Below are 19,627 nucleotides of genomic sequence, written 5' to 3' on the forward strand. Positions count from 1 at the left end.
CTTAGGGTGTCTTAAGGTAGAAAGTGACATCGTTGATCTAAGACCTTTTTCTTTTGTAAATATAGTCATTTAATGCTATTTCCACTATGTACTGTTTAGATGTACTGCAAAATTGTTGGTTCTTGATCTTTTTTTTCATCCCACTCAAAATGCTTTGTAATTTTCCTTTTGATTTCTTCTTGACCCATAGTTTTTTTTGAAATATGTTATTAAGCTTCCAAATATTTATTCCAGTTAATGATTTTAAATTTAATTCTATTTTGGTCAAAGAACATATTTTATATGATGTAATTTCCTTTAAGTTTGTTGGGACTTGTTTTGTGGTCCATAATATGGTCTATGGGGTAGTGTTTCATGTGCACTTGTAAACAACCTGTATTCCAACTGGTTGGAAAATTTGCTTCTATCAAACCTGGACTATGTTTGACCACTATTTTTTTCAAATAGCCACTCTTTTTTGGGGTAACCAAGTTGCATGTAAGTTAGATCCATTGAACTTGTCCACTATTTCACTATTGCACTGTCGTGTGTGTGTGTGTGTGTGTGTGTGTGTGTGTGTGTGTGTGATATTCTTCTTTCCCCCTCTGTTCTATTTTGATTTCTTTCTATTACTATGTCTTCATTTTATTAATATTTTTTCTGCACTGTCTAATCTACTACAAATCATGTCCATTGAATTTTTCATATCAGACATTTTAGTTCTCGTCTCTAGAAATTAGATTTAGATTTTTTGTAGCCACAGGAAAAATGCACTTTCTCTCAAAAGGAAACAAGATATTTATCTGTCTGTATCTATCATCTATCTATCTGATACAGAAAGTTAACATAATTTTGTCTAAATATATTCTAATGCTTTATTAACAAATGTTGATTAATTACACAATAACATTGTTCTGTGAGTAAGAAATTAATAGTGAAAATTGTAGAGTTTGAAAATAATAGAGACAAGATTAACCAATCAGGAAAAAGTTTCTATGGGGCTTATGTATATGTATATACATATATATATTAAATTCTTTTATTTTGATAAAGGTAATATGCATGGGTCTGCATAACCCATTTTGATGACCTTTCAGTGAATTATGTATTTTTTCTTTTTGAATAATTACACCATTTTAAAATGATTTGAACAAAGTAAAAAAAAAAAATTTATGTCCTCCAGCTTGAAAGTTTCTTAGAATAGTAACACATTCCAGAATCAGGTCCAGATTTCACACCATATGAACAAAAAATACTGAGTGTCTGCTTGCTTTTTGCATTGCATGACATTGGTTAGATGTTCCTGTAACTCCAAAAAAGAAAAGAAACCAAAAATTTATTTGTAACCTAGTATCATCTAACTTTCTTATACTGCTTAACTTTTCATTATTTGACTGATCTAGATAACTATATTTCAAGCTTTTTAAATACATGATAAATATTGTTATGTGCATGAAAAGAGGTACATGCTAATAGTTTAATTAAATTAAATAATAGTTTAATTAAATTAAATAATTAAACTGGTTACTTTTGTTTCTATGGTTGCATTTTTACATAAGAAGGGCGATAATATCAAGTCTTCAACTTGGAAAATAACATATTTTCAACATCTCTAAAACTAACTAAAAACATTTCTGGGATTTTTCTCATTTATCTCTGTAAACACATCTGGTGTGATTATAATTCTGGAGTTTGAATAGAGAAAAATTACTTTGTCAAAGTTAAAATTATGTGCCATCTCTCTTAGGTCAATGATTGATTAACACTATTTCAAAAACTGAAGGAATTTTTGTTGATAGGAAATTGTGTGTGTGTGTGTGTGTCTGTTACTCAGGATATGTTTCAATGGAGAAAAAATGAGAAAAACATTAGTAACTCAAGTTAAATCTTAATACCATTTTTTTTTCTGTTGCTGTGGTAAAAAACATAAAACATGAGACTTACATGACTTTTAGGGGTACAGTTTTGTCAACTCTGCACACAGTGCTGAACAGCAGATCTCTGAGCTGCCTTGTTTGTGACAATTTGCTTTTATTTGCTGCTTTCAAAGTTCTTTTTTTGTGACTTTTGACAATTTTATTATGATTTGCCTGATTGTATGCTTTTTCATATTTTTTTATCTTCCTTGGAGTTAATTGATTTCTTGAATATGTTCATTTTTCTCTCAAAATTGAGAAGATTTTAGCCATTATTACTTCACATGGAGTCTCTGCCCCTTTCTCTTTTCACCTCTTTTTGGAATTCCTATAATATGCATGCTGTTCTATTTGATGGTGTCCTACAAGTCCTTTAGACTCCCTTCATTCTTTTTTATTATTTTCTATTTAACTCCTGTTCCTCGGTAATTTCACAAGTGCTGTCTTCGTTTGCTGATTCTTTCTGTTGTCTGGTCAAGAGACAACAGAATGTAAAGATGTAAAGATCATCTAATGGAATTTTCAATGCACTTATTTTATGACTTAGTTCTAGAATTTCAGTTTAGTTCTTCTTCATTGTTTCTGTCTCTGATGATATTCTTATTTTGTTCATATATCATTTTCCTGATTTCACTTAATTGCCTATCTGTGCTGTTTTTAATTCATTGAACATGTCTATAATATGTGTTTTGTGTTTTTTTTTAAATTCTATGTCTGATAATTCATACATCTTCATTTCTTTAGGGTCAGTTTCTTATAATTTAATGTGTTCCTCTGAATGGTCCACACACCCCTGCTTCTTTGTATATTTTATTATTTTCTGTTGGGACTTTGGAATTAAAAAAATAATAATCACTTCTTTAGTCTTTGCATCATGGTTTTTCCAAAGGTAAGTTTTCCTTCAATCAGCCCATGTGGATGAATATTCTAGGACTCTTTCAAGACTTTACTGGGGATGTATTCTCTTCTGGGTTTATACGCATAATCTCCTTATAAAGAGGTTTACCAAGTTCTGCTAATGATCCCTACCCAGTATCTGTCTGTAATAATGTAAATTCTGGTACATGCTGAACCTTTTTGTTCCCAGTGGACCCCAACCTGGCATGCCTTTCCTGTCAGTACTTCATTCAGGTAAGAGAGAAATCAGTCTCCTGGGCAGCTTCTGAAAATTCAGAACATTGTATCTCTCTTTTCCCTACCCAGAGAGAAGTGAGTGTTAGTGATTTCTTCCCAGTCATGCCATGGCTGGGAGGGGGTCTGGTGACAAAGTGTCATGAATTTTCCTACCAGTTTTTTTGTGGTTGGTTTTGTGTTTGCCTACAATGTAGAACTTCTTATTTGGTTTCTGGATTTCTCATAAAGGCAATTAGTTGTGTAATGTTAATTCCACTTCTCAGAGGGGAAAATGGGTCTGAGACTTTCTAGTGTACCATCTTGCTAGCTTTTACTTTCTGAACATATTTAGGCAGGTCATTTTATATTCTTTGTCAGATAATTCATATATTTACATTTTTAATGGTTGGTTCCTGAAGATTTATTTTGTCTCTTTGCTTAGGCTACGTTTCCATATTTATATATTTGAAAAAACATTCACCTCTTCTAGTCTTTATAAATGATAATTATATAGGAAAATACAGTCTAGATAGAGAATCTGGGGGCCTCTCATACCTTTTCTGTGGATGTGTCTTCTCTGGATTTGTGTGTGTAGATTCCTAATAAGAGGAATTTTTGGGTTACTTTTTTTCAGGAATTCCTAATCTTGCACTATCTGCCGTATTGTCTGCTGTCCCATGGGTCCTCTGAAACAAACATGCCACTCAGTTCTTCTTTGTTTTTAGTAGCTTCCAAATAGCTGTTCAAAATGTTTTTAGTAGCTTCCATGCATGTAGAGGATGCCAGGTCCTACCTATGGTCCAAAACAAATGAGGAAGAAACCAATCTGTCAGGTGGCCCACCAAAACAGCAACCAAAACACTGAATGACAATGAACTACAATTCTCCTTCCTTGTGAGGGAGAGGCTACCAAGCTATATTGGCCTCTATCTGCTGTAGCATGAGTTTTCTGGAGAAGCCACATGCTGAACAGCTATTTGTTCTCAGAGGCCTCCAGCCATCTAGTTTTGAAAATAATACATTTACTCAATGTGTACATTTTGGGAAAACAGATGATTATAAAGCATAAGTAGCATATAATTATACTCTAATAGAATTAATTATTAAGCTTTTCCTATATTACCCAGGGTTTTAATTCAGAAGTAAATAATATTCATATATTTTGTCAAAGTTGAATGCTACAGAGTTAATGCAATTTTTTTTGCTTTGGCCCTTAAAAATGAGAATATTTCATGTCAATAACAGTTTTAAGAGTTCTGAGTTTTGATGGAAACATAACATATTCTATGATTTATTATAATTTATTTCATTATTTCTCTTTTTATTATCATTTAAGTTGTATAAAATATTACATTCTCAGTTTTGAATATTTAGTGCACCTAACTATTTAACTGATTATTTCCTTAGGAAAAATTATTGAATTAGAAATTATTACATCAATGTGTACAATTACATCATTCTTAACACATGCTGTAAGTTTACTTCTTATAAAAGTTCTAACAACTTTTTCATACTTTTAGCTAAGGTTTTTATTAGAATGTTAGCTTATACAAGACACAAATGTGCAGAATAGTGTGTACTATATAAAAAGAAGTGCCATGCACAGTGGGGAAAGGCTACTATTTTTTTGAACTAAAGAGTGTTACAAAATAATTTGTACACATGGGAATGTGTTAGATATTTAACTAGATATCATGTGCCATAAATAATTTAAAAGGGATCAATCATTAAGTTAGAAAAAGAGGTAACAGGGGTGTGTGGGTGGCCCAGTCGGTTGACCATCAGACGTTGCCTCAGGTAGTGAACTTACGGTTTGTGGGTTTGAGCCCCACGTTGTGCTCTTTGCTGACAGCTCAGAACCAGAGGCCTGCTTAGGTTTCTGTGTCTCCCTCTCTCTCTGCCCCTCCCCCGCTAGTGCTGTGTTTCTTTCTGTCTCAATAATAAACATTAATTTTTTTTTTAATAATAAATAAATAAATAAAAGGGTGCCCGGGTGGCTCAGTCAGTTAGGCGTCCAACTTCGGCTCAGGTTATGATCTCACCATTCAGTTCGTGGGTTCAAGCCCCGCGTTGGGCTCTGTGCTGACAGCTAGCTCAGAGCCTGGAGCCTGCTTCAGATTCTGTGTCTCCCTATTTCTCTGACCTTCCCCTGCTCACGCTGTCTCTCTCTCTCTCTCTCTCTCTCTCTCTCAGAAATTAAAAAAAATTTTTTTAAAGATTTAAAAAATAAATAAATAGAAAAAGAGAGAGAGATAACAGTAGGAAAATTATGGGCATACAATTTACATTGAATGTTGAATATGTAAAAGTATTGATAAAAGGAAAATAATAGTTTATAAATATAAAATAGTTTCTAAATATAAAAATATAAATAGCTTATAAATATAAAAATAATATGCAAAATCTTATAGGAAAAACATTAATATCCTACTTTTAAAATGCAAATGGGATTTATCATATCTTTTAAAATTTTTTGAAAAATATTAAAATTTTAAAAATAATACTTTTTACATGTTTTTCAAGTCAGAATATTGTGCACAAAAATGAACGCTGGATAATTAATAGGTGTATTAAAGTTGAAGGCTGGATAATTAATAGGTGTATTAAAGTATACTTTTACATAAATATCATAGAGATTGATTAAACTAATTGGAGTGTAAATAACCACTGTTCTAAAAGCATATAATAAAATAAATCCCTTTACTTAACAGTTTACCTGCACTGGTCCAGATTACATTAACATATGCCAAATAGAATATCTCCTGAATCAAAATTAATTATTGTGAAATTAATGAAGTAAATCATTATCTCAATAATGAATAAATTTAATTATCAAGTAGACTAGATACAAATGATGAATTTGTCATACGATCCATATACTGCCTTGGGCCAGTCCATTTAGCATGTGATTATTCATCTCTCAAATAATGCTACTTAAGTAATTGAAATGAAATCAATATAGGATGGTTAGGTAGCGTCAAAATGAAGTAACTAGTCAGTGTATCATTGTTAAATGGACAATTACCATGATTAAATAGAATTTATGATTAAAGTATATGATTGTCATGTGAAAACTTAGAAACTTATATTCCTACACAAATATGAAAATAATTTTCTTCTATTAAATTAGTGCTATTTATAAAGCTCTGTGTCTTTCAGATTAGGTTAGATTATCTCTTTAATCCTTTAAGGAACTTTGTGAGATAAGCTTAATTTGTCATTACAAGTGGGATTTTGATTGTAAATGTCAGGCTAAATACAATGGTTTACTTTCCAAACAGAAAATATCCTACTGAAGTGAAATATATACACCTATTTATATATTTAGCTAACCATCCCTCTCTCTCTATCTTTATCTATCTAGATACATATCAAGATTAATCATAGTGCTAGAAAAAAGAAAGGATATCAGTGAAATCAGACAAATTTTTGGAAGATGGTAATCATACAATTCTTGCTATTTGAAATATTTCCTTTTAAATGTTTCTATTTTCTTAGTATCAAGTCCATCATTGGTAATGCCACTGAAAATTCTTTGGTGATCAATACCTCTTGCACAGAAGGAAGTCCTTGGTAGATCTTCCATCTGATCTAAATTTGCTCAATACTACTTTTTCCTGTGGAATAAAAATCTTGAGTATAACAATTATTATGCTTTAGTTATTCTGACCATGACACTATAATTGTAATTGACTTTGGGTCAAATATCAGTCTTTTCCTCAAAATTTCTCTTTTATTATATCAACAAGCATCAGTTTCTTTTTCTTAAATCAATATATTATAGTTTGTACAAGAAACAGTAACTAATTTTGCTAAATAATGGGAAACACCACTTAAAATATCCCAAAAAAATTTAAGTATACAGAGACAAACTAAGTGAGAAAAGTGAAAAGCTCTTTGAGCCAACTATACAATTTTTTGGAATGGAATAAATAAGACTTGGGGAATAGAAATTAGATTAAAATATTTAAACATTTAATTCCGCCTAAAGTAGTATATGGATAGAATAGAATGCCAAGTAAAGTCTTGACAGATTATCTTATGGGACTTGACTTCCATAGGTATCAGTAAGACTTCTGTCAGTAAATAGACTGCATATTACATGGGAGTGAAGGAAGAGAGCTTAAGGAAGGGACTACTTACGAAGGTGGAGGTAAGGTTAAGGAAAAGTACCAGAAGATGGTAAAGTATCCAGAGACTTATAATAAAAAACCACCACCATGTTTAGATCTGAAGTGGAAAGACTAGAGAGGAATTATCAGTATCTAACTACATTTTTAGGCATAGACCCTTTGCTGTAGCAGTAGGTGTCTTTGGTACAAGTGTTTAGCCTCTATTACATGGTAGTCCATGAGGGAAGTAGATGGGAGAATAAGTATCTCAAATAACTATATTCTATAGTCCTCTTCCTTTGCCACCCATTGGTCAAATTCAAACAAAGCCCAAAGGATGAGGGAGGCTGGTGGATGAATTACATGAAGATTGACATTTTAAGACAAACAGCAGAGTAGAGATAAAGTTAGAGAGTGAGTATGCAGGGACAAACAAAATATTCATCATCACAATTTTATCTGGAAGAGCAAACAAAACATGTACCAAGAAAATTTTTGTAAAATTTCAATAGGAAAACATCTTATAATAATGAAAACAGAGTCTAATGTTAAAATAATTAAAAGAGTGTTAGGGCACAGGATCACAATAATCACCGAAAAACTTTCATAACTTTATATCAATTTATACATGGTATCAGGGACATTTCTAATCAATTGGGATAGGATGGAATTTTCAACAACTGCCTTGTTGAGATGTCCATTTGAGATGAAAATCCTTAACTCAGACATTATTCAACTTATAAATAATATGAAGCATTTAAATTTAAAAAATCTTACAAATTTATTGAAACAAACTATGGAATTAATGTATTAGTAATAATGGTCTCAATTTTGAGTTTAGAAGGGAATTTTAACACGTTTGATCCCATGGAAAAGAGTAAAATTTATGTGGTAAAATTATAAATAAGTGAAGTTGTTCTTAGGAAACTAGAAATAAATATTTGCAGTGTATACAGTAAAGATTAAATAACATAATCTGTGAATAATTACTACAAATAAGTAAGAAAAGATAATAAGCACTGCATTAAAAGTGGACAGTATATATAAGCAAAAATTCATAAAATAAAAATAGTAAATACTAAAAAAGATTTTAGCCTTCAGTAAATATCAAGGAATTAACAATTAAAATAATGAGACTTCATTTACAATTTATCAAAAATCTATCAGAATTTATGATTACATGCTATGTGAAAATGTTAATTAATTGATTTTTTAAGTTATAAAGTTTTATTTAAATTGCAGTTAGTTAACATACAGTATAATATTAGTTTAAGGAGTAGAATTCAGTGATTCATCACTTGTGTATAATACCCAGTGCTCATCACAAGTGTCCTCCTTAATATCCATCACTCATTTAAACCATATCCCCACCCACCTCCCTTCAGTAACCCTCAGTTTATTCTCTATAGTTGAGTCTGTTTTATGCTTTGCCTCTCTCTTTTTTCCCCCTATGTTCACCTGCTTTGTTTCTTAAATTACATGTATGACTGAAATCATGTGGTATTTTTATCTTTCTGGCTGACTTGTTTCACCTAGCATAATACACTCTAGCTCCATCCACAACGTTGCACTTGACAAGATTTCATTCTTTTTTATGTGTTAATAGTAGTCCATCATATAGATAACTTCCTTATCCATTCATGAATGGATTGACATTTGGGCTTTTCCCATAACTTGGCTATTATGGATAATGCTGCTATAACCATCGGGATGCGTGTGCCCTTTGAATCAGCATTTTTTTTTAACCCTTTGGGTAAATACCTATTAGTGCAATTGCTGGGTTATAGAGTAGTTCTATTAACTTTTTAAGGAATCTCCATACTGTTTTCCAGAGTAGCTACAGCAGTTTGCATTTCCATCAGCAGTGTAAGAGAGATCCCCTTTCTCCACATCCTCACCAACACTTGTTAATGTGTTGTTAATTTTAGCCATTCTGACTGATGTGAGGTGATATCTCATTGTAGTTTTAATTTATATTTCCCCAATGATGAGTGATGTTGAACATCTTTTCATGTGTCTGTTAGCTAAAATATTTAATTTATAGAAAAATTTGCACCTACTTGTATATGTTGATAAGGGACATTTATTGTAGCATATTTTTAATTAGCAAAACTTGGAACCATTTAAAAGCTTAACTTTAGGAAAAAAATGATTACATTTCTTTAAATTATGGTACCTCTACACTGTGGGGTCCTAAAAATAATGATGTTTATCCACACATACTGAAGTGGAAAGTTCACTAGAAAATATTGAAAATGTATAAGAAGAAATAATTTAAAAAGGAAATCATACCACAGAATAATGTAAATGACATGATGCATTTATTTTAAACTATGTGTGTGAAGCTAATAGAACAATCTTAATACACAATGAGAATTCAATGAAAATATTGTGGTGAGTAGGGCGTAATACATTGATAATAGAAATGAGAATGAGAAGTGTGATCCTTAGGAACATGTACACTTCAAAGAGCCTCAACGTATATAAAAAAATAACTGATATGCTCATAGCAAGAAACAAGTACCATAATCATTGCAGTTTACTATTTATACACAGCCTTCTCAGGAACTGATAGACCAAATAGATTAAAATTAGGGACAACTAGAAACCGAACATTACAAATAAAGAATTCAAGCTATTAGATATATGTAAAACTCCATATCCAAGAGCTGTGTCCCCACCACATAGAAGACGTAAGAACTAATTACAGAAATACACTCTTATAGTGTTCACATAGAGACAAGAGCAAAATAAACAAACCTTAGAATTGATTTTAAAAGGACAACAAAAGTACAGTCCTAAGTGTTTGGAAAGTTATAGATTATTGAACCCCACTGATTAAAGGCTATTAATAAAAACTTTCAACCATATAATAACAAACTCACTTTACTTTAAAATATGTGAAATGTAATTAAAACAGAAGATAAAAGAAATGTGTGGTGTTGAATGCATCAAAAATCAAGAAGAAAGAAAAGCAAGTGACCTAGGCATTTGATGCCAAAGGTTTGGAAAAAAGAAAGCAAGCCCAAATAAATAACATTTTTAAAAATAATTAAGGAGAGAGAACAATGAACAATGAAACAGTAACTGCACAGAAACTATTTGTTTTTGAAATAAAATGCTGTTCAGAAAAAGGTTTCTTACAAAAAAAATAAGGCTTATTTATTTTATTAAAAACAAATTTTTAGGGGCGCCTGGGTGGCCTAGTCGGTTAAGCGTCCGACTTTCGCTTAGGTCATGATCTCGCGGTTCGTGGGTTCGAGCCCCGTATCGGGCTCTGTGCTGACTGCCAGCTCAGAGCCTGGAGACTGTTTCAGAGTCTGTGACTCCCTCTGTCTCTGACCCTCCCCTGCTCATGCTGTCTCTCTCTCTCCCAGAAATAAATAAAACATTTTTTAAAAAAAACAAATTTTTAATGCTTATTTATTTTTGAAAAAGAGAGACAGAGCATGAGCAGGGGAGGGGGCAGAGAGAGAGGGAGATCCAGAATCTGAAGCAGGCTCCAAGCTCTGAGCTGACAGCACAGAGCTTGACGCGGGGCTCGAACCCACGGACCGTGAGATCATGACCTGAGCTGAGGCTGGATGCCCAACCGACTGAGCCACCCAGTTGCCTCCAAAAACTCCTCTTTCTGCTTCTACCTTCTACCTCTCAACAGCTTCATGGTCCCACACATTAAAAAAATGTAAATAGCTAAATAATGATTGTTTTCCTTGACCTGACTGGTATTAGGCTACATTGCAAACCTCCCAACAAATTTCAAATAGTTTATTCGTTCTTAATTATTTATGCTCACTGCCCCAGGTGCTATGCTATCTTCAATATTTCATGACCGCAAATGTCACATTATTTGGGCAAAAACCTTTGAATGCAGGGCTCGTCCTTAGGCATAATTTATTTGTTGATTCATTTTAAGGTGTCGGTTTATTCCATGCTTTGAAACAAAATGAAAAAACAAACCTTATTGCAAGCAAATGAAATGTAATAAAGACAATAAAAATTTAAGGGTAATAAAAAGTGATAAAAACAAGTCTATTCTAATGATTTGAAAAACTAGGTGGAAAAATACACTTCTGTAAAAAATAAAATATTGAAAGAAAGAGAGGCATGAGTTAGAAAACTTGAAAAAGCCAAAAGTCATTTTAAAAGGGATTTTTTAGGGGCGCCTGGGTGGCTTAGTCGGTTAAGCGTCCGACTTTCGCTTAGGTCATGATCTCGCGGTTCGTGGCTTCGAGCCCCGCGTCGGGCTCTGTGCTGACTGCCAGCTCAGAGCCTGGAGCCTGTTTCAGTCTGTGACTCCCTCTCTCTCTGACCCTCCCCTGCTCACGCTCTCTCTCTCTCTCTCTCTCTCTCCTAGAAATAAATAAAAAAAAAAATAAAAATAAATAAAAGGGATTTTTTAATGATCAAGAAAACCCACAATCAATTGATCAAAGCAATTCTACCAAACTTATAAGAAAAGTTTCTATCTTATACCAGCCCTTCCAGAAATCACCTTTGTATTATTTACTATTTCCTGTATAATCATTTTACATTCTGTACCTGGTAATTCCAGAGTTTGAGGAATTCAGAAGTCTTTATCTATCATTTTGAGTTTATGCTGACTCTTGCTCATGGTACTTTCTTTCGTTCAGTGATTTTTAGTTAAAACTCAGATGTGGTTGAAGTATCTAGAAAACTGGAGGATCAAAATTTAGTATAATAATAGGAAATTCATTTGTAGCATTTACTTTGTGGTAGACACAGGTAAATGTATGTTATATATATACTAAAGTAATCCTTAAGCATGAGAGGAATCAGATCTAATATTACAAAGCAGTGCCCCAAATTTAAATGAAAATAAAAAAACAAATGTGTAATTCTGAAAACACTAAGCCCCCAAAAGCCTTAGTAACAAAAGCAGCAATATTAACCAAAGCACAATAAAACAGGTAGGTCCTTGAACATCAGTCCTTTTAAAGTTATCGTGAAAAGACAGGGTATATGTGAGAAAGGAATGTGGAATCCATGAAATATCATATACACACGCTTCCCATGTAACTATATAGATATATAAAATGATGGTTTTGAGTATATAACTTCATATATAGATGTACTCTATCATCTATCTATCCATCTAATCTATTATCTATCTATCTATCTATCTATCTATCTATCTATCTATGTACTGAGAAAGAATGGAAAAGTATAGAGAATTCATAGTTGGAGTTGGTGGGAATATAAATTGGTACATCCACTATGGAAAACTGTATGGAGGTTCTTCGAAAAATTAAAAATAAAACTGTTATATAATCAAGCAATTCCACTTCTGGGTATATCCAAAGAAAATAAAAACACTAATTCAAAAAGATATATGCACCCCTGTGTTCACTGGACCATTTTACAATGGCCAAGATATGGAAAAACTCAAGAGTTCATCAATAGATGACTGGATAAAGAAGGTGTGTTTTATTTTCATACAAAATTTAAAAGGAATGAAGTCATTAAAAAGAATGAAGTGCTGCCATTTGCAATAACATGAGTGTACCCCAAGGATGTTATGCTAAGCAAATTAGAGGACAGGAATACTGTATTTCTGTGTTTGTTTATATGTGGAATCTAAAGAACAAATGAACAAACAAAACAAAACCCATACATACAGATGGGTACAACTATAGTCAATAATGTATTATAAATCTGTAAATTGCTAAGGAAGTAAAACTTAAAAGTTCTTATCACAAGGAAATATATCTGTAAGTTTGTATACTGACAGATAATAACTAAAGTTATTGTGGTGATCATTTTCCAATGTATGCAAATGTTGAATTATTATGTTGTATACTTAAAACTAATATAATGTTGTATGTTACTTATACTTCAATAAAAAATAGCAGTCAATAGTACTATTCTTGTATATCATTCTTTTTCTAGTAACCTAGTTTTAAAAGGAAAACTGGCATCCATTCCACTAATGCATGTCCTGCTTGAAGCTGTATCAGTCTTATAGATCCTCTGATACACTTCTGCTCCAAAACCATATTTTGGTCTATTAGGCTAATCTGGGGTTTATCTTAATTAAGAAGATATCTTTTTACAATCTTTCTAATCATAGTTTCCATTTAAACTGAGACTTTAACTGTCCCAGTGCTGATACCAATAGCCAGTAAAGAATTATCCTTCTTATGACTTCTGATCTGAAAATTGGAATATAATAGTTTTATTGGACTTGTGGCTAGACCCTAGCATATAATAAACTACAGAAATAAAAAGAACAATGCCTGATACTTAGTTTCCATGAATCCTTCCGATTTTTTTTCCATCTTATTTGCCTTAAGATACTATCAAGTTTGATTTTTCATAATGGTCTAATGATTTCCAGTTAGAATATGTACCTGAGTTTTTGATGAGGGGCTTCAAAACCTAATTTTTAAATAGAAATCAGTTTTAATTCTTGAACATCAATGAATATAACCTTAATATAATAATAAAATTTCATCTACTTAATTCATGACTAGGTCTATTCACTTAATATTGTGTTATAATCCTTTAAAATTTCTATGTTGTTTTTCATTTTCTATGTAACTCAAGAGGAAGGGGTATAGAGATGAGAACACTAATCTTGACCTCATTGATATAAGTTCTTTGTAATGGGAAGCAGGATCCAAGGCCAAATAAGTAAAATTAGGAAACATAATGGGGGGTGTGTGTTAAGTTTTTACAGGTAATTTGTATGATTCTTTTTCTAGTCAAAATAGTAATATTTAAAATTTCCTACTTGGTGGTGATACACATTTTTTGTAATGTTATTAAATTCAGACTATTACCTAGATGGAAACGGTTTTTCTAGATTGTCTTTATTAAGATAAACACTTGTTATGATTATTATAAAGACCGTAGACAATTACTCAGATAGCAAATATCCCCCTGTATGGAATGAGACTGCCTCATAGATTTTGCTGTAGTGGTTCAGCTTTTCCATTATTGTCTTCCCTTCACTGATGAAAAATTTTCATTGTCTTTATCCTTTTTGATATTATGTATGTCTCTTTATGATCTATATAGAACTTGACTTTCAAGAAAAGATTTGCAGTAGTGCAGTTCTGGAAATTTAAAATAATGGGCTTCTTTAGTGTCTTTTTAAGTGTATCCTTTTCATATAACAATTGCCAGGAGGCTACATGCCTCCCTTTATTTCTTTTTATTTATTTTTTGAGGTTTATGTATTTTTGAGTGAGAGAGAGAGAGAGACAGAGAGTGAGGGAGGGGCAGAGAGAGAGGGAGACCCAGATTCTGAAGCAGGCTCCAGAATGTTTTTCTAGATTAAAATTTTTAGTGTCATTTTCAGGGCGCCTGAGTGGCTCAGTTGGTTAAACATCCAACTTTGATCTTGCAGTTTTTGAGTTTGAGCCCCATGGTCAGGCTCTGTGCTGACAGCTTTGAACCTGGAGCCTTCTTCAGATTCTGTGTCTCCCTCTCTCTCTGCCCTCCCCAGCTCATGCCTTGTCTCTCTCTCTCTCAAAATAAATTGACTTTAAATTTTTTTTAAAATCTTAGTGTCATTTTGCTTTATATAAACTGAACATGGTTAAGAATTTTTAATTTAAAGGACTTTTAAAATACAGTATGTTCTCACTATAAATATACAGTGTGAATTATGAATAGTTCCCTCTTTCAAGCACTGGACAAGATAATAGAAAACATATAGCATATTATCAAAGCCAATAAAACAAACTAGACTTTTCATATAGTTTTAAAAAGTCAACATAAAGAAAATGAAAAAATAAAACAAAACCAGAGTAACAAGGTCATTAATTCTTCCGTTTGCGATACGGATCCCTTGATCCATTTACAATCCAGAGATGTAACAGAACAGGGTGGTAAAATTACTTTGGAAAATGCCAACTGACTCAAGACAAAGTAAGTCAGTCCTAAATAGTTTCCATTGGTGTCCTCTGTGGCCACGATTCCATTTCAGAGCCAAAGTCAGATACTTAACCAACTGAGCCACCCAGGCACCCTCCATGCCTCCCTTTATATCCTACTGATTGACTAAAAGAAAAGAAACAGTTATGTGATAGTCTCTAGTATCATATAACCTTTCCTCTATTATCATATCACCTTTGGTAAAAAGGGACTCTTTGCTTTTCAGTATAGGATCTATGAGAAAATTTGTTCTTGTCTATACAATTTACAAATAATTCTAGACATACTTTTATATCTTAAGATAAATTTACAGTGTCAATGTTTGGCTGCAAGAAACACAGTATAAAACAGAGGAAGTGTTATCATAAATTTTTATTTAAATAAAATAAATGATTGGTTACAGTAGAATACCCTTTTAATTTTTTAATTATAAATTTTGAGCCCTGGATATTATATGAGGAAAGAGAGATAACGTTCTCATAAACATGTCAGCATAATAATTGAAATGCTATCTGATTTATCTTAAAGTATTTTCCATTGTATACTGGCATTCATTTTTTGCTTATCGTAAATTATGTTTACCAATTGTTACTTTGTTCTTTTTTAACCATAATTTTTAAAGAGCTATGCTACTCTCTAGCTTAGTTTTCAATAACACCAATGTTTTTCTTCATCCTGATATGTACTTGTTTACACTATGAAATGAATGCTTTTGAATAATTGAAAATACTTTTTAATTGTCTACTTTATAAAATCACAGGAAAGTTACACATGTATCTTTATATTTATGTTATCACTTTTGTGTTTGGGATTTTCAGAAAAATATATTGATATGTTATAGAATGAACAAACTGAAAGTCAATTTTAAATAGTAATTTTAATACATATAAATCCAAGTGATTTTATTATTTAAATTATAATATGTTGATAATTTAATGTTATACAGATCAGATTTTTTTATTTACATTGCTTTTTAATCCATTAATGGTTGTATAAAGGTATTATCCAGTTCACCTTCAAGTGTATCTTGGCCTTAGGGTGGCTTTACAAATTTGAGAAAATACTGATGATAATAACAACATGATTTGTTATGTAATAGTAATGCCAGACCTTAGGGTTAAGTACTTTATATACCCTTAATAACCATCTGTTGAGTTTAGAACAGCAACTCCAAATTTTTCTATCTTAAAGATGAAAAACTTAAAGCTCAAAAAAGTTCTATAATTTATCTAAGGTCACTTAAGAAGTAGCAAGGGTGCCCCGGCAGCTCAGTTGTTTAAGCACCCAACTCGGGCTCAGGTCATGATCTTGGGCCCCGTGAGTGCGAGTCCTGCATCTGTCTCTGTGCTATCATGACATCTCAGACCCTGGAGCTTGCTTTGGACTTTGTTCCTCTCTCTCTATCTCTGCGTCTCCGCCACTCACGCTCTGTCTGTCTCTCTCAAAAAATACATAAACATTAAAAAGTTTTTTAAAAAGAGGCATAGTAGGGTTTTAAACCAAAACAGTATGTCCTTAAAGCCGTTGCTTTTAACCACTTCTATATTTAGTAGAGTGAGGGCCTGGATCAAGGCACATGCTCTAAAGAGCCAAAAGTTAAATATTCAGGGATTTTGTGAGCTGGTTGTTAAGCCACTAGCAATTTAAAATTAACCATGGTAGAAATATTAACACAATAAAAATCAATAAATGCTAAAAATTGGGACTTGTCCCACACTTTCGTCTCCTCCACCTGATAGTTTACTAGCATATTGTTGCCTTTACTGCCAAAGTTTTGTCAATATTTACTTACATATTAGGTTACAGATATAAGTAAAAGATGTAAATGTTTTAATCATTTTCTGAGTACTTCCTATAAACTACCATCCATTAAGAAATTTGCCATTGTTACTGAATGAAATGTCATCTTTTATTGTCATATCTAAAATAATTTTTTATAGAGAAGAGTCTAAAGTAATGAATTATCTCTTATTTTCAGTGATAGTAGAAACTGGGAAGATAATTTCTTTTGTGGCTTATATTAATTCTGGATATTGTAATATTTATAGAGATGTTGTAGGACTTATAAAACTACAACCCAAAAAAGTGGTAAGTTTTAAACTTATGTATTTTCTTTAATGGTAATTGAATCTAGCTTAATATTGCATATTTGTTATTTGTGTTGTGAAATTTCTGTTCAATTTTTAACTTTTTTATTGTTTCTTTTCACTGAGTTATAATATATAGGAATGTAATATACGTTGTAATTGAGTTGTAAGTCATAGGAATGACTAGAAGTACATTAAGAGATACTTAACATCTTTATTCCTTAGAGAAATATAAATTAAAACCACAACAAGGTAACACTTCAAGCATATCAGATTGGCTAAAATACATTTAACAAATGACTCAGAAATTCCACTCTAGATATTTACTCAAGACAAAAAAAAAGAAAAAGACAAATCTACAAAAGACTCACATGTATCTCTGTAAGCCAAAAACTATAAGTAATCCAAATGTCCAATGACAGTTGAATGAATAGAAACATTGTGAAATATTCATACAATGGAATGCTACACCTCAATAAAGAGAACTAATCATGCATACAAGAATATGGATGAATCTCAAAGCATTAGGTTGGGTAAAAACATGAAAGCCAAAAGACTGCAGGCTGCATAACTCCAGTCTTATGAAGTTCTAGAACAGGCAAAACACTAATGCAGAGTGATAAAAAAGTCAGAACTAATCTTTTTTTGGTCGGTCAGGCAGTCTTCACTGTAATTAAATTTAATATATAAACTGAGTTGAATTCTGCTATACTAGTTATATTTAGTGTGAGGATTTGCCATTTATATAAATGGCAATTCTCCAAGTGAGATATTGCTTTTGACCCTAGGATACTTGTTAAAGGCTTTCACCTCTTCTGAGTCCCTGTCATGTCATAACTCTGAGAGATATGTTCTTTTGAAAACTTGCTGCTCATCAACTCATCCCTGTTTCCATGGTGTTGAGGTCTCTCTGAAAAAATAATTTGGAGTTTCATCTTTTTCTCCAGAGATATGCATACTGAAAACCTGCAGGCCCTTTTCTTCTGTTTCTAATTTGGACCTAATTGCTAGTTCCCTGAATCAAATTCTCTTTCCATGTTTCTTTCTTATTTAAACAAAAAAGTCTGGGTGGAATTTCATCTTTGGCTATTAATTCCATCAATTCTGGTCCTGGCATCTGTGCTTAATTTCTTATTCTTTGTTAGTCCAGCCATGAACCGGGGCTGAGGTAACAAATGGTAGTTCACAAAACATTCAAAGCTAAGTTCTGTTTACAAAATGCTGCTGTAGGACCTTGAAAAATGGAATGAGCTCAAAAATTCATAAACATCTCGGTGGATTAAAAAATTAGGGGTACCTGGGTGGCTCATTTGGTTGAGCTTCCAACTCTTGATTTCAGTTGGGGTCATGATTCCAGGGTTGTGGGATCCAGATCCACATCAAATAAACTCTTTCTCTCTCCTTTTGCCTTTCTCCCCAACTTCTGCTCTCTTTATAAAAAAATATTTAAAAAATTATTTTGTAGATCACTAAATGACATTACTTTCAGTTACCTTCGATATGCTGAAGTTGCCTATCAATTAACTATTGTTCTATATAATTTAACTACATGTGTTAATAACTGTTATCTCTGATTTGAATGAAATTGCATGTTAAATACCACATACCAAAATACTTTACAGTGAGTTTCTGATGATAACAGTATTTATCCATTGTATGAAACTGGTTTTATTGAACATCAATTATCTATATCTCTTACAGAAAAAAATTCAAAAACTTGTTTGTATGGGTACACTTAAGGAGAAGGAATCTTTTGGTGAGATTAGTGTTCTTCTTCAACTTCCTTTCACATGCACAATAATTACTGGAGAAGAGGTTGAGATGGCAATCATTGAAGATAAGGATGTATTTGGTAAATACATACATCTCTTTTGTACCATTTTATTTGATGAGTTTTTGATAAGCATGAATGTATTTCACAGAATTATTAGGACACTCAAGTAAGTGTATGTGTATATATTTTATTTACAGAAACAAGATATCCTCTCTTAACACCTCTTACTTTGTCTGATTTAATTGTGCTACTTTTAGAATGTATTAACAGTATTTCAAAACACTTTGATTTGAAATTAATAAAATCTCAGCTTATTCCTAAATTATCATTAATAGCAACATACCTTTCCTTTATGAAGTATCTTTTGGTTTGTCATCTCTACAAATATTGCTTCTATGTTTCTGATTCAGGTCAAGGTATACTGTCTTCCAGTGTACAATGTAGATCAAGTGTATATGAAGGTCATGGCTTGTCGTGCTTGAAACTTTATCTGAAATTCTAGCATTCTGGAAATATTAAAAGAATAATATTTTAAGATTCATGCAGCCATCTGTGTTTGGTCCTTCAAACATTATACTCAAGTAGGATATGCACTCGACTATGAAGGATAAATGAACAGGGGTTAATAAGTAATGACATAATAGGATATTGAAGAAAGGTAAGATTTTTGTCTAATAAAACTAAAAATATCAAACATTAGATAAAGAATAAAAAAGTGAAAACAAAAATTAACATGGGTGAGAA

At 32.1% G+C, this 19,627-nt stretch overlaps 1 protein-coding gene across 1 annotated transcript in view; it reads left to right on the forward strand.

The window, feature by feature from the left end:
* LOC120225705 (cyclic nucleotide-binding domain-containing protein 1-like) overlaps nt 1-19,387 on the forward strand; it is a 293,014-nt gene extending 273,627 nt beyond the window's left edge. Inside the window, exons 7-9 of the mRNA XM_039223885.1 lie at nt 17,001-17,110; nt 18,811-18,961; nt 19,294-19,387. Of these exons, the coding sequence (XP_039079816.1) occupies nt 17,001-17,110; nt 18,811-18,961; nt 19,294-19,385 (353 nt within the window). The 3' untranslated portion in view covers nt 19,386-19,387. The remainder of the gene's footprint in view (nt 1-17,000; nt 17,111-18,810; nt 18,962-19,293) is intronic.
* The last annotated feature ends 240 nt before the right edge of the window (nt 19,388-19,627 follow it).

Source organism: Hyaena hyaena, unplaced genomic scaffold (genome assembly GCF_003009895.1).
Source record: "Hyaena hyaena isolate Hyena2069 unplaced genomic scaffold, ASM300989v1 scaffold_1482, whole genome shotgun sequence".
NCBI lineage: Eukaryota > Metazoa > Chordata > Mammalia > Carnivora > Hyaenidae > Hyaena > Hyaena hyaena.